Source organism: Rhinichthys klamathensis, unplaced genomic scaffold (assembly GCF_029890125.1).
Source record: "Rhinichthys klamathensis goyatoka isolate OS25496 unplaced genomic scaffold, OSU_Roscu_1.1 h1tg000323l_1, whole genome shotgun sequence".
NCBI lineage: Eukaryota > Metazoa > Chordata > Actinopteri > Cypriniformes > Leuciscidae > Rhinichthys > Rhinichthys klamathensis.
This window is the reverse complement of record NW_026606839.1, coordinates 2,000,039-2,015,515: the sequence shown is the minus strand read 5'-3', so window position 1 is coordinate 2,015,515 and position 15,477 is coordinate 2,000,039. Positions and strand designations below refer to the sequence as shown.

Genomic DNA, 15,477 nt, shown 5'->3' with positions numbered 1-15,477 from the left:
TGCCCCCATTACTAGCATTATACGCTAAACAGTTTTTAGAGATAAAACTCTTTACATTCGATTATCATGAAAACAAATCTCAGAGAACGGTTGACTAGGTACCAATGTTTTATTAGACCAAAGGTTCATTTTGCGCCGGAGTTGTCTTTTAAGATTATTATTATCAATGTTGAAAACAGTTGTGCTGCTTGTGGAAACCGTGATACATTTTGATTCTTTATTTGAAATTCTTTAATCTCCCATAAGCCAACAGTCAGTCTAAAACGGTCCGTGCTCTGGTCTCCAGGTATCATGCTCCCCTCCCTGACGTCAGCCGTCTACTTCTTCGTGTTCTTGGGTCTGTGCACGTGGTGGTCGCTCTGCAAGACCTTCGACAAGCTCCTCTTCAGCTGTCTGTGTGTTCTCATGGCCATCTTCAGCGCTGGTCATCTCATCGTTCTTTATTCCAACCAGTTCCAGTTCCTCCAGGAGGCCATCAGGCCCAACGACAGCTACGTCAGGTCAGAGACGGGCTCTGCAGAATGCTTAGTACTAATATTATATCTAGTATGTCAGTATATATCATGCAATGATAAACATGTTCTATTTTTTGCACTTTCAATTGTTTGTTCATCCAGATTTGGCTTTGGAGAAATGGCCACTGAGGGTCAGAGACAATCCTTTTTAATAACTGTTGTCAAATCTATCTCATGCAAAAAACTTGCTCCACAGAGGGCGTATTATGCCAAGTCTAGATTTTGTTTTTGGGCTCTACTAGAACAGGTTTTTCACATATTCTCCATTGTTGCGGCTCCTCTCTTCCCAGTCTGTCAGTAACGCTCTGTTTAGTTCCTGTCTCTATGAAGCCCCTCCTTCTGAAAAGCACACCGTGCTCTGATTGGTCGGCTGGAGCAGTGTGTTGTGATTGGTCAATCGGAAATGTCCCGCCCCTTACCATAACCGCCAGTTTCAACACACTACTAACTAACTCAACCAGGCCCCGCCCCTTTATTCTGCGTATAAATTATTTAAATGAGGAAAATTGTGACGTGTTCGTTCTCGTAAGAAACTCAAGACTACAATGGAGGCGTTTCAGGGAGTTCAGAAACACTGACACTGATATAGAGAAGAACTCCCGCTGGAGGGACTCTGTATCTTTGCAGAGCTTTAAAACAGCAACATTACACACTAAAGAAAGATGAACATGTAAAAAAGCACAAAAGGGTCCTCTTTAATTATTTATAAATCAGTGGACTCTGAATGCAAGTTTGTACGACAGTGCCAGTAATACCATATAATATGTCATATGTATAATGTCATCATATGCATATTAATCTGTACCTGCAGCATACTGTAAATAATGAATGAGTGTTAAAATACTCATCATGCCCTGCAGCAAAACACAGCCCAATATCCTGTGTCTGGGCTTTGATAGACACGCAGGGTTCAGGCGGCGCACAGATGAAAGATCCCGTATCCCATCTGTTATCGCATGTTCTGACAAAGGCCAGGCCACAAAAGACCTGGAGTCGAAGTGTAGAGTCAAATAAATGTAGCTTCATAAACGCATATCAGCTCAATGTTGTGTGTGTGTGTGTGTGTGTGCGTGTGTATGCCAAAGGAATCACTCGTTCGTTCTTTCGCAATCATTTATGTAATAACCCTCCTGAAATAGATCCAGCAGTTTTTATGATGCGATTAACAAGACATTTTTATAATGTTAAATTATGCATTAAGGTAATTCCATATTTTTGTGTTAATTATTGTAGCGTAGACGTTGCTAAACTTACAGTGCCCTGGCCTAGTCTAATAAACATGACAATCCATAGCACATACAAATATTGGGTAATATAGTATGTTTTTAATTAGACTGGACACTTTTTTTTAGCATTTAATGATTTGTTAAAATTGAATTAAAATGAAAATTGCTTGCTTATTCCTGCCATTTTGGATATACAGGTGAAACTCGAAAAATTATAATATCGTGCAAAAGTTCATTTATTTCAGTAATTCAACTTAAAAGGTGAAACTAATATATTATATAGGCTCATTACATGCAAAGTGGGATATTTCAAGCCTTTATTTGTTATAATTTTGATGATTATGGCTTGCAGCTTATGAAATCCCCAAATACAAAATTATAACAAATAAAGGCTTGAAATATCTCACTTTGCATGTAACGAGTCTATATAATATATTAGTTTCATCTTTTAAGTTGAATTACTGAAATAAATGAACTTTTGCACGATATTCTAATTTTTCGAGTTTCACCTGTAGTTTGTTCACTGAACAGATACAAATCATAATATTGTAACATTATAAATGTCTTTACTGTCAATTTGATACATCATTGCTGAATAAAATGACCCCAAACTTTTAAAAAGTAGTGTAAAAACAATGAATAATAATTCTGCAATCAGTTTATTTTATATTTAATACATATTTAAATATTTTTCTGTGAAGAAAAGTCTGGTACTGTATATAAAACCAACTGAAATTAAATGAAATGAAATTTCATGCATGTATGGATGAATGAAAAAATAAATATTAATTACTTTAAAAACCTTAATTTTTGTACTGTAAAAAAATCATCCTGTCTATTTTAAAAAAAACTTAATAATTTGAATAATATATAATTATTTTTTAATGCAAAATATTCTTAATCTCCCACATATTCTCATTATTGTAATAGAAAAAAACTTAATGTTTTTACTGTAATAAAAATAAAGGCAGTAGAATAAATGTACTTTATAATTTGAATAATATATAAATAAATATAAAAATATATTATGAAGAAGAGTGGGTCAACATAATCCATGACATCTACAGTATGGAAAAAACTTTCATAATCAAAGAGACATGTTTTCAGGGCTGCCAACTTTTGAGTTCAGCTTAGAGTGAGATTTTGGGGGGCGGGGCTTGGGTTATGGGGGAGGGGCTTATTGAGGGGCGTGGCTTGGTGTGGGGAAAAATACAAACACAAAATCCTTGCATTAGCAGAAGTGTATTAAGTATATATTGATTGTCAAAGTATTTGGTATCTGTACATAATTTCTTGGGAGATTTACATTACATTTAATTTTACATTTAACATTTTAATTGACATTCTGTTCTTAGAAAACAATAATTAACATTAACTACTAGGCATGTCCAGATATTTGTCATCTGGAAATGCTTTTGTACTGTTTTTATGATAAAGTTATGTAAAATAACTGCTCAGTGCTGCAAAACAAACAACTGCTATTGCTAACTTAATTCTATATAACAGGCCTATTAGTTACCAGCCTAAACTGGATGGAGACAAGGAGCGCCCTGTAACTCACTGACCTGCCTGCGTTCACAATTCTTTCACACAGTGCAGATGGGAGGGAGAACGGCTGACTACACAGTTTATGGGAATAAATTGTGTATTTCCCTCACAATTGTCACAAAAAACTCAAACTGTCTGTCTGGTCTCCAGAGCCGGTCCGAGCCTTTTGGGGGCCCTAAGCAGAATTTGATTTGGGGGCCCCCTCCCACTACGCGAAGTCCCCTGTGCTTGACGATTATTGACACAAATGTCACGCAATAATGATACATTATGAATGAATACAGTAAGGTTATGTATTAATACAAAATAAATAGGCCTACTTAATAAACAATAGATGCCTACTTAAATAAAAAAGTTTTAACTTTTACTTTACTCTTTTACTAACTCTTTAAAACTTCTTCAAACAAACTGTCTCAAAACATATAAAATAAATTATTTGCTAAAATAATGACAAAACTGAGAAATCAGAAATATAATAAGAGCAAGGGTTCAACAATGCCAATTATTGTTGAAAACTGTAAAAATATTATTATTTCTCAACTGTATCAATACAGTCTAACTGTCCACTGGGTTGTGTTGCGAAAGACACGCAAGCTCGCTTAATCACCTCTCTGCCGTCGTGTGCGCGTGCGCGGTTAGGAGCGCGCCGTTAGGAGCTCAACACATCTGTCTCGCATGCACGCTCGCTCGCTATAGATTACAGGATATTTTAACTAATTTGCGGTAAAACTATTCGATCACGAATGGCTCAACTGGTAGATCTATAGATAAACTTATCTTTCAGGCATTTGACCGACTGGGTTGACACTTCAGCGTGAGAAATCGGGGGTGTGGCGTGAGAGCGTGAGAATTGGCTCAATTGCGTGAGTCTCACGGTGAATGCGTGAGAGTTGGCAGCCCTGTGTTTTACAAAATCTGGACAAAGTGGTCTGAGTATGTCAAGCCCAGAAGATCGGAGTTTGTATGAGTGTAACAGTTTTAAGTGAAAGATAAAAGTTTCTGTGCGGATGCTCTTCTCATTGTTGTTCACATTAAAAAATGTTAAAAAGAAAAATATATAAAATATACATCAAATAAAAATACAACTATTGCTAACATAAAAAAAAAATGCAACGATTAATCGCGATTAATCGCATCCAAAAATAAAAGTTTGTGTTTACATAATATATGTGTTTGCAGTGTGTATAATTATTTTGTATATATAAATACACACACACATGCATGTATATATTTAAGAAAAACGTGTTGATTAATATATCAAATATTTATATTTATATATAATATTAATTATGTATAAATATTAGGGCTGTCAAACGATTAATCGCATCCGAAATAAAAGTTTGTGTTTACATAATATATGTGTGTGTACTGTGTATAATTATTTTGTATATAAATGCACACATGTATATATTTAAGAAAAATATGTTATTTATATATAAAATATTAAATTTATATAAAATATATACATTATATATAGGCTACATTCAGTCTATATACAACAGGGAACTACACTAACATTTTCCACTGGTGGCACTTGCGCTACTAACTTTTTCAGTTACTAGCGCAAAACATGATTTGGTCGCACAAATTATTTATATAGTAAGCCGCTCTGGATAATAATGACCAATAGTGAAACTGTATTGCATACAGATGTGCTTTTTATTTTACTCTCCATCTTTTAAAACACATGCCTTCTTGTTTTCTTTAAAAATGGTTGGGATAGATTTACTGCAATAGAAAATACAGTAGCCTACACAATAAAGTGCTAAATTAATTTCTTTTGGATTTCACCATGCTATGGTTGGCACAGATGGGCAGACTTCTGAACTCTTAAGGAAAAGTAAAATAAATATAATATGTCATTGTGAAGCTTCAATGACTCGTGTTTGAATTGTTTTGACGCAGTTACAAATTTGGACAGTCCTGCAATTGAAGGCCCACAGAATTTACAGTAGGGCTGCACGATATTGGTAAAAAAAATGACATTGCGATATTTGATTTTTCTGCGATATATATTGCGATATAAAAACAATTTCACCAGATGACTTGAATAGCTCTACTTGGAAAGAATGAATAATTCTAGAATGACTCTTGAGTTCAGTGTTGGACAGATCAGTTGTTATTTTAACCATTCATTAAAGTGAATCGGTTCAAAGGAGTCAGTTCGCGAATCGGACGTGTCATTAACGGACCACGGCACACGTTGTGTGATTATCCAGGCAGTTTAGGACATCGCACAAGATTTGTCTCAACACAGAAAACATTTCATCACCAGATATATTTTTTGTTTTGTTTATTGAAAGAGTGGTTTATGCCATCTGAATGTGTGGAAAGCTTTTCAGAGAAGATGAGGCAACGTTATTTTAGCACAATTCACAACCAGTGGTAGTTCAGAAAAAAAAAAACTTCGGTCTTCCGACCTTTTACCATCGTGTATTCTCAAAGATATTCAGTCAACTCAATTCATTATTATGAGCGAGGGAGGGAGAGAGAGCGCGCGCGCGACTGGGGCTTTCACTCTCTCTGCTCGTTCTCTCAGTTAAACAAGCGCGAATCCGCGAAGCCAACTTGATGTGTTGAATGCTCAGAGCGCGTTATAAAACGTATTCTTAAAATACACATTTCTGTTTTAATAAATGCTCATAGTAAATCATAGCATATTGCCTAAAACATTAGGTAGGTACAAAAATAATCAAACGGTGATACATTTGCGACCCATTTAAAAATTAGGGTCGCAATGGCATTATGGTCGCAATGGTCGCAGTGTAGTTCCCTGTACAATATATACATCCAAATATTTCTTAAATACACATGCATGTGTGGGTATTTATGTATTAAAAATAATAATACACACTACACACACATATATTATGTAAACACAAACTTTTATTTTGGATGCGATTAATCGCGATTAATCGTGAAAAAATCTCACAATGCAAAAAATCGATGTAAAATTTCAAAATATTTGCTTTATCAGTGGAAAAGGCAGCAGTTGAGCACAAGCGTAATAATAGTGTGGTTTCTCCCTGATCTTGTGGCTCTGCGTCGGCGTCAGCATGATGGATGGATGCTTTAGAGCCGGTTCTGCATGCCTGCGATGCCTTAAAATGCTGCAACAAACACACCTCTACTGTTTATTTTAGCACTAGCTGTCCTTCACCGGATATTCCCATCCGTGTTCTGGATCTGAGCAGTGTAAAGCGCCGGGTTATGAGGCGTTTCTGATCTGCAGGTGCTGACGGATCTCTCGTGGCCTTGACGCTCAGCATCAGTCCATCGACTGCGTGAAGCCATTAGCTCTATGTATAGTCCAGCAGCCTTGTTTAAATGTGTTCACTACATATTATTTGCTCTAATGGTCGCAGTGTGAAGAAAGTGTGTTACTGATGTGTTTCTCTGAGTGATTTCAAATCAATTCAATGTTTAACGCAGCTTTTAAGGTTTGCATTGCGGTCGTGATGGCAAGGTTAATTAAGACGACTCAAAGTTAGAAGTGCATTGTGGTCGGATAAACTCATTAAACTCACACACTCTTAGTTATCCGCCTGTTTCACCTACTTCCCTGGGATTCATAAATAGTAATAGATACCATAATCCCGCTATTCTTTCTCATTTTCTGTGGAAGCAGCCCTGTGTGTGTGTGTGTGTGTGTGTGTTGTTTCTGGTTGGAAAAGACTGTGGACTAATTGTAGTTGATGAAAGATCTGCGTGACTGTTGAATGAGAGCGTTGACAGCCTTTTCTATCGACATCACTTCCTGTTTTTCCCTTACAGTGGGCCGTGGTCATGTGATCATTTCTCTCCCAGAGAAGAAGAGGCTAAAAACACCGCGTAATGAAAACACTAACAGTTGAATGTTTCTCCACAGTGTGTTTGGTATCTCCTCCATCGTTCGAACCGACTGCTCCTCTACCTGGAAGCTCGCTGTCAACCATAATCTGGAATGGCACCATTTTGTCAATCCCATCATGCTCTTGGTCCTGTACTACACACTGGCCACCCTGATCCGCCTGTGGCTGCAGGATCCTATGATCATGGTGAGCCTAATGCCACTTTAAAATCAAAATCATCTATTTGTCTTGTAAAGTGAAAAAAATATATTATACTGATATTTTAAGATGTAGTGTAAAATATTATTTTGGTAATATGGAAATAATTTAAATGTATTTACTGCCAAAAAAATAGATTTTTCTCTTATTTTCCAGTTAAAAATATATTTGAATTTATTCCATTGGCAAAAAGCTTTTTCTTGTTTTTGAACATGAATAATGTTAATTATTTATTTATTTCAAGTGAAACTTATTTATTTAAAATTAAATTTATTTGAACATAAATAGACAAACATCTAAAGTTACAAAAGTTTTGGAAGCAAGTTTTAATATTTTACACATGAAACGCCGTTATTGCAGAGCACATTTGTTCTGATGATTAATGTCATGTTTGTCTTGATTTAATTAATTTTTGATTGCATTTTAATACACTATGAAATGGATTTTTAATAATTTAGGGATTTTACAAAAGACCAACAATATGAAAAGTTACATGGATTAAACAGGGACAAATCAAATCTATAAAATGATTTACTGACCAATTAAAAGAATATTCCCAATTAAGCATGTCAATTAGATAAAGCAAAAAAATCAATTTCTTAATAAATAAATCAGAATATGTCTAAATAAATATGATCAGAAAGCTTTTTCTTATTTGTTTACCTCACTAACGGATTAGATTTATGCTTAAATTACTTTGAATAATTATAAATTACTTACTTTAATATTGTGCACAAATTGTCTTTATTGCAGAGCAACTTTACTGTTCATATGTTGTGTTCTGATTATTGACGTCATGTTCGTCTTGATGCTTTTTTAATCTACTTTAATACATAAAGAAATTGATTTTAATAGTTCATGGATTTTACAAAAGATTTTTAAAAAATAAAAATGTATTATCCTTATTTTCCAATATTCCTTTAGATAAAGCAAAATCATATTTCTTAATAAATAACCCAGAATGTTTCTAAATAAATATTAGCAAATAATATTATGCCTAAAAAAATCCAATGGAGAAAAACAATCTTATTTGAAAACAACTTTTCATTTTTTACACACTCACTGTTTGCAGAGGGTTCAGATCATGCCGTGTTTTAATCATTTATGTCACGTTTGTCATGATTTCATGCTTTTAAATGCACTTTAATACATAGAAAAATAGATTTTAAAAGAATTTTTGAGAAAACAGAGACAAATCTGGCATTATTGGCATAAACATTTCAATTATAAAGCAAAAAATCAAGAAATACCTCTCAGAATGATTTTAATGAAGTATTAGCCAGCTGTGTGTGTGTTATATTTTCTGCTGTTTGATATATGAAGATGTATATGCCAGGTTAATAATGCACTGATGGGTTTGATCATCTGTGACGCTGCGCTTCAGGGTTTGTAGAGCGCTCAATACACGGTCCCTTAAAGCCCCACATGTATGAGCTTATTGATTCATGCGCCTCTAGGTTTGATTTCACAGCATAAATCTATCGATGTGATCGATGATGAATCATATGATGAATCATGAATCATGAATTTCATGAAATGAGTTGTTCTCGTTGTTCTCATTGTTGTTGTTCTCGTCTCAGGACTCCATTAAACATGTTTATCATCTTCATCGTTTTTATTCGCAAGCGGCATTTTAATTTCACTCACCCGTGAATATATTTCTGTGTTTGTTGATGTGTCTCCAGCAGGAGAGTGAGGAAGAGGAGGTGAAGGAGGGAGATGAGACGGCTGGAAACACAGTTCTTCACATGTTGGGCCGGAAGCGGCAGCTCTGGTGGAAAGCGCATCAGAAAACTGAGGAAAGAAATGTGAGGAACTTTGAACTCTTATACAGTGAACAATAGAAGTTTGAATTAAACATGCACATAATGAGGTCATGCGACAACAATAGTAAAAACTTAGTATTGCTTTCCGAGTTGATATTTAACTGCAGTTAGTCTAGTTGTCTTAAAGGGATAGTTGAGCATCACAAATGTATTTACTGGCAAGCTCAAGTTGTTCCAAACCTGGATGAATTTCTTTGTTCTGCTGAACACAAAAGAAGATATTTTGAAGAATGTTGGTAACCAGACAGTTGTGTTGCAACATTGACTTCAATAGTATGGGGAAAAAAATACTATAGACGTCACTGGTCCACAAATGTCTGGTTACAAACGTTTCATTTTTACATACTATTTTTGGGTGAACTGTCCCTTTAAGGCAAGGAAAATATAATCAATATATATTATCATACTTCCCCAGGTGATTGATTGCATTAAGAATCACAAAATATTTTTTTGTATTACACGTTTCCTGAAATGTTTGGTTTAAATATGCAAATTAGGCATTGTCAAATTAAAGATGCACTAATTTGCATACATTTCCAGAAGAGAAATCCGAACATTGTAAAAAAACAGATTCAAAATTCTTGCTTCGTTTTGTCAATGTTTTTACAGAGGGGATTTTGGATTTGTATCACTCCATATATAATCAGAAAATACGTCAACATCCAAAAATAAAATACATTTTCACCATGTTTTTAGGAATAAAAAGCTTGGGTCAAACTTAAGATTAGGGTCCAATTCTCACAATTAATTGACTTTTACCTCAATAAACTCCTATTTATTGCTTATTAATAGTTATATTAGTAAGGTAGTTGTTAAGTTTAGGTATTGGGTAGGAGGATTAAGGGATGTAGAATATGATCATGCAGAATAAGGCATTAATATGTGCTTTATAAGTACTAATAAACAGCCAATATCCTAGTAATATGCATACAAATAAGCAACTAATAGTTAGAATTGGATATATATGATAATATGTGCTTTATAAGTACTAATAAACAGCCAATATCCTAGTAATATGCATACAAATAAGCAACTAGTTAATAGTAAGAATTGGATATATATGATAATATGTGCTTTATGAGTACTAATAAACAGCCAATATCCTAGTAATATGCATACTAACAAGCAACTAATAGTGAGAATTGTATATATATGATAATGTGTGCTTTATAAGTACTAATAAACAGCCAATATCCTAGTAATATGCATACAAATAAGCAACTAGTTAATAGTAAGAATTGGATATATATGATTATGTGCTTTATGAGTACTAATAAACAGCCAATAACCTAGTAATATGCATACTAACAAGCAACTAATAGTGAGAATTGGATATATATGATAATGTGTGCTTTATAAGTACTAATAAACAGCCAATATCCTAGTAATATGCATACAAATAAGCAGCTAGTTAATAGTAAGAATTGGATATATATGATTATGTGCTTTATAAGTACTAATAAACAGCCAATATCCTAGTAATATGCATACTAACAAGCAACTAATAGTGAGAATTGGATATATATGATAATGTGTGCTTTATAAGTACTAATAAACAGCCAATATCCTAGTAATATGCATACTAATAAGCAACTAGTTAATAGTAAGAATTGGATATATATGATAATATCTGCTTTATGAGTACTAATAAACAGCCAATATCCTAGTAATATGCATACTAATAAGCAACTAGTTAATAGTGAGAATTGGATATATATGATAATATGTGCTTTATGAGTACTAATAAACAGAAAGACAATATCCTAGTAATATGCATGCTAATTATATGTTTATTAGTTCTTATAATGCATATATCATCATATTTACCCAATTCTCACTATTAATTTAATAGTGAGAATTGGACCCTAATGCAAAGTGTAAAAAAATATTGTATTAAAATCACATATGAATAAAATAATAATAATAAGAAAAATAGATGGGAATAAAACTAAAGTTTGTTGTATGTTAAGTTGCTGAAGTGGAGATTTGAGAAAAATAACCACACAAATAGATAAAGTGCACTAAAATAAACACTTACACAGTGTATTTTGAATATTTGCACTACTAAACAAAAGCCCAATTTAACCAGTGCATGAAAAGCGATGTGTTTGCATGTGTGTTTTGAGAACATGATGAAGGCGATGTGTCTGTTGTCCTGAACTCTGTCCTCGCGTCTCTATCTGTGAACAGTGCTGCTGATGTTAGAGAACAGCATAATGTTATCGACCCTCCTGTGCTCATCAATACATTCACCTTGTCTTTCTCTTCCCTCTCTTCAGCTCATTTGCACTCTGGACGGGTACAGCACCTCAGAGGTTTGCACTCACTGTGCTTTTGCCAAGGCTTATGTAACTCTGTGTCTGCAAGTTTTAACTGTAGACAAATATAGTGTAATTGATTTAGGCTTTTAGCAGCTTGTGTTTGTGTGTACGCTGCTCTTGATGTGGCGTGATTCAGTGCGATTTACTGAGAAACTCCATCTCTCTGGGTGATTTATTAATAAACATATACAATCATTATTATTATTCATATATTTCACATTATTCCCATGAATCTCATTAGATACATTTGTATTTCTTTGTTTATTATTTATTATTAATTTTTATTATTAGTTAGTGTTACTAATGCATTACATATTCGTGCTGTCAAATATATATTTAAAAAAAATGCTAAATTAATCAAATTATAATTGATAATAAATTATTAATAATTATTATTATTAATATATTGCCCTTAAATTGTATTAGATTTATTTTATGTGATTAGTTTTATTAAAAGCATTTTAATTCATTATTGTGATAAAAATATGCTGTACTATACTGTACCACACACACATACACATGAATGAAAATGAAAAAAGAATTACATAGACAGACAGACAGACAGCCAGATAGATAGATAGATAGATAGATAGATAGATAGATAGATAGATAGATAGATAGATAGATAGATAGATAGATAGATAGATAGATAGATAGATAGATAGATAGATAGATAGGAATTTCACATAACACTGAAAGAAAATGGTACAATAAAATAGTCAAAATACACAATTAAAATCCTCATTTTCTTTGTTGAAAATATTGGCTATTTTTTTCTTTTTTATGGCAATTTTCTTTTCAGGTTTTGTGAGATTCACCCATTTGGACAAACAAATAATTTTACATAACAGTGTATTAAAGCACTGTATTTCCATTACAACAAGATATAGAAACAGATATATTGTGCATCCTTGATTTTTTAAATATGTAAAGAGAGAATTTTCACTTCTTTTTGCATGCTGTATATTAATTGCGTTTAGACTGATATTAGTCATTTGTTGAGCGCATCATGTCTCCTGTCCCCTGTGTGAATATTTCTTGTGATTCTGAAGGTAGTCGTGGTGAACTCCAACGGGACGTCGTTTGACTATGTGTCGGCCGCCCCCATTGAGAACGGACCGGTCCGGCTGGACATTTACTCCACTCCTCAATACAAAGTGGACCAGCCTGTAGAACCTGAGGGTGAGATACCGTACATACACATCCAGTAATAACTGAAACACCTCAAACAACATCTAGATGTTTCTATCCAGGGTATTATAGTTTTGTATAGTATATATTACAGTACAGAAACTAAAACTATAAGTTAAGGTTTTGGTAACACTTTTTTTTACAATAAGGTTCATTAGTTAACTATCTTAGTTAACATGAACTAAGAATGAACAATACCTTTTCAGTATTTATTAATCTTAGTTAATATTAATTTTAACATTTACTAATAATTTTTTTTAATCAAAGGTTGTATTTGTTAACATTAGTTAATGCACTGTGAACTAACATGAACAAACAACGAACAGCTGTATTTTTATTAACTAATATTAAAAAACAAATGTATTTTAGTTTTTAGTTAATGTATTAGTTACTACATTAACTAATGTTGACTAATGAACCTTATTGTAAAGTGTTTCCAACATCGTGTTACTAGAAATAAAATAAACATTAAAATAAAATATTCAAAAATCTTGAACTTATTTTATTTCAGCTAGTTGCCAAGACAACATTTCTCACTTTCATTTGGTTTAACTTGATGTACTATAATTACTAAAACTAAAGTAAAAAATTAATAAAAAACTATATAGACAGAGAAAAAAGACAAAAAAATAAAATATAAAAGTAAAATAACTTTATATTACGAATAAAAACTATAATAGTATCTCAATGAAACTAAACTAACACTCTTCTCTGTAAATATGTTTAGTAGTATAGTAGTGCGATCTCCGAGTGACGTGTGTGAGTGTGTGTGTGTGTGTGTGCGCTGTGCGATCTCCGAGTTACGTGTGTGTGCGCTGTGAGATCTCCGAGTGACGTGTGTGTGTGCGCTGTGCGATCTCCGAGTGACGTGTGTGAGTGTGTGTGTGTGTGTGTGTGTGTGCGCTGTGCAATCTCCGAGTGACGTGTGTGTGTGTGTGTGTGTGTGCGCTGTGAGATCTCCGAGTGACGTGTGTGTGTGCGCTGTGCGATCTCCGAGTGACGTGTGTGAGTGTGTGTGTGTGTGTGTGTGTGTGCGCTGTGCAATCTCCGAGTGACGTGTGTGTGTGTGTGTGTGTGTGCGCTGTGAGATCTCCGAGTGACGTGTGTGTGTGCGCTGTGCGATCTCCGAGTGACGTGTGTGAGTGTGTGTGTGTGTGTGTGCGCTGTGCGATCTCCGAGTGACGTGTGTGTGTGCGCTGTGCGATCTCCGAGTGACGTGTGTGAGTGTGTGTGTGTGTGTGTGCGCTGTGCGATCTCCGAGTGACGTGTGCGCTGTGCGATCTCCGAGTGACGTGTGTGAGTGTGTGTGTGTGTGTGTGTGCGCTGTGCAATCTCCGAGTGACGTGTGTGTGTGTGTGTGTGCGCTGTGAGATCTCCGAGTGACGTGTGTGTGCGCTGTGAGATCTCCGAGTGACGTGTGTGTGCGCTGTGAGATCTCCGAGTGACGTGTGTGAGTGTGTGTGTGTGTGTGTGCGCTGTGCAATCTCCGAGTGACGTGTGTGTGTGTGTGTGCGCTGTGAGATCTCCGAGTGACGTGTGTGTGCGCTGTGAGATCTCCGAGTGACGTGTGTGTGCGCTGTGCGATCTCCGAGTGACGTGTGTGTGTGCGCTGTGCGATCTCCGAGTGACGTGTGTGAGTGTGTGCGCTGTGCAATCTCCGAGTGACGTGTGTGCAGGGCCGTGCACAGACCTTTTGAGGGGCATGTGCTGAAACTGACAAAGGGCACCCCCTCCCTTTTTTTCCCCCACCAAGTAATCAAAATTCATATAAGTACAAAAAATAGTTATATCAGTTATAATTTTTTTTTATAAATGTTATAGTTATAAAAAAATAATATATATATACACACTCACCGGCCACTTTATTAGGTACCCCATGCTAGTAACGGGTTGGACCCCCTTTTGCCTTCAGAACTGCCTCAATTCTTCGTGGCATAGATTCAACAAGGTGCTGGAAGCATTCCTCAGGGAGTTTGGTCCATATTGACATGATGGCATCACACAGTTGCCGCAGATTTGTCGGCTGCACATCCATGATGCGAATCTCCCGTTCCACCACATCCCAAAGATGCTCTATTGGGTTGAGATCTGGTGACTGTGGAGGCCATTTTAGTACAGTGAACTCATTGTCATGTTCAAGAAACCAATTTGAAATGATTAGAGCTTTGTGACATGGTGGAAGTAGCCATCAGAGGATGGGTACATGGTGGCCATAAAGGGATGGACATGGTCAGAAACAATGCTCAGGTAGGCCGTGGCATTTAAACGATGCCCAATTGGCACTAAGGGGCCTAAAGTGTGCCAGGAAAACATCCCCCACACCATTACACCACCACCACCAGCCTGCACAGTGGTAACAAGGCATGATGGTTCCATGTTCTCATTCTGTTTACGCCAAATTCTGACTCTACCATCTGAATGTCTCAACAGAAATCGAGACTCATCAGACCAGGCAACATTTTTCCAGTCTTCAACTGTTCAATTTTGGTGAGCTCTTGCAAATTGTAGCCTCTTTTTCCTATTTGTAGTGGAGATGAGTGGTACCCGGTGGAGTCTTCTGCTGTTGTAGCCCATCCGCCTCAAGGTTGTGCGTGTTGTGGCTTCACAAATGCTTTGCTGCATACCTCGGTTGTAACGAGTGGTTATTTCAGTCACTGTTGCCCTTCTATCAGCTCGAACCAGTCTGGCCATTCTCCTCTGACCTCTGGCATCAACAAGGCATTTTCGCCCACAGAACTGCCGCTCACTGGATGTTTTTTCTTTTTCGGACCATTCTCTGTAAACCCTAGAGATGGTTGTGC

General features: G+C 35.5%; 1 protein-coding gene across 4 annotated transcripts in view; it reads left to right on the top strand.

Moving 5' to 3' along the window:
• The window catches only part of LOC130105607 (piezo-type mechanosensitive ion channel component 2), a 144,666-nt gene that overhangs the window by 47,171 nt on the left and 82,018 nt on the right, over window positions 1-15,477 (top strand). For 3 of the 4 annotated variants that reach the window (XM_056271672.1, XM_056271669.1, XM_056271670.1), the window contains exons 7-11: window positions 287-500; window positions 7,158-7,326; window positions 9,024-9,146; window positions 11,444-11,479; window positions 12,538-12,667. In XM_056271672.1, coding sequence (XP_056127647.1) covers window positions 287-500; window positions 7,158-7,326; window positions 9,024-9,146; window positions 11,444-11,479; window positions 12,538-12,667 — 672 coding nt within the window. The remainder of the gene's footprint in view (window positions 1-286; window positions 501-7,157; window positions 7,327-9,023; window positions 9,147-11,443; window positions 11,480-12,537; window positions 12,668-15,477) is intronic. The other variant, XM_056271671.1, reaches the window with a different exon arrangement.